The sequence below is a fragment of the Sphaeroforma arctica genome (genome assembly GCF_001186125.1).
Source record: "Sphaeroforma arctica JP610 unplaced genomic scaffold supercont1.7986, whole genome shotgun sequence".
Classification (NCBI taxonomy): domain Eukaryota; class Ichthyosporea; order Ichthyophonida; genus Sphaeroforma; species Sphaeroforma arctica.
In genome coordinates, this window is record NW_014032572.1 from 1 (window position 1) to 1090 (window position 1090).

The window sequence follows — 1090 nt, forward strand, 5'->3', positions numbered from 1 at the left end:
ATATTTATATATATTTATACGTGTGTGTCTTTGTCTGTGTCTGTGTCTGTGTCTGTGTGTATGCAACATAGATAGTTTGGGTGTGTGGTAGCGGTATTGGACTAGGGCTCCCTCAGACAAGTCAGCGACAACGAAGAAAAACTTAACAACCTATTGTATGTACATGGCACGACTGTATGTGCATGCGTGTACATCTATCTTGTGAATACATTTACGTTTATGTACGTAATAAAGACATCGTCGGCCAGTACCATCTACGCAATGTATATTAAAATGCATATTTGTACCTACCATTGTACTACACCTCTATCTCATACTCTCCTCCCTATTTGTCCACTACCACACAGCAACTACCAAACCACCAACAGCAGCGGCGCACACCACATCAACATCATCGGCCAGTATCGCCTGCGCAACGCCTCCATCCGAGCCATGGTGGCGCTGTTCCATGAGACGATCTTTGACCACGCGGCCGTCACACCTCACTCCTATCTGTTCAATTGGCTCAGCAATGTACTGGGGCACGATGACCAGAAGGTATGTATATGTGAGTCTAACTCCTATCTGTTCAATTGGCTCAGCAAGGTACTGGGGCACGATGACCAGAGGGTATGTATATGTGAGTAGCATCTGGTGACGTGTTATAGGTGGGGATCTAGAGCGGGTGGGTGTCGGTGTGTATTGTATGAGTGATTTCGGTAGTGTATGTATACATATATATAAACATATACATATGTGCGTGTGTGTGTGTGTGTGTGTGTGGAACAAACACATTTGTATATGTTTATATTCGAATTATTATTCAGTCACAACCATTGATACAAGTACCTATGACGGGTGCAACGGCAGTGAAGCGGTGTCTGCGGAGGAACAATAACAAAGACAGAATAGGCCATACCAACACACGTGTATACGTGCATACACTAATGCACACGTATATATACCTACTCACACCGTATATCTACCTACTCACGCACTAAAACACCCTTATGTCTACCTACACACACACTATTATACCCGTATATCACCGTATATCCACCTACTCACACACTAATACACCATTATAGGTGCGTATGATGGGGGTGACTGC

The 1090-nt window shown here is 44.0% G+C and overlaps 1 protein-coding gene across 1 annotated transcript; it reads left to right on the plus strand.

The window, feature by feature from the left end:
- Positions 1 to 347: 347 nt before the first annotated feature.
- Positions 348 to 537, plus strand: SARC_16395 (hypothetical protein; the record flags this gene model as incomplete). Its single annotated transcript, XM_014289497.1, has 1 exon — positions 348 to 537. A coding segment is annotated over one exon (190 nt), but the record flags the coding sequence as incomplete, so codon positions are not given.
- Positions 538 to 1090: the final 553 nt, after the last annotated feature.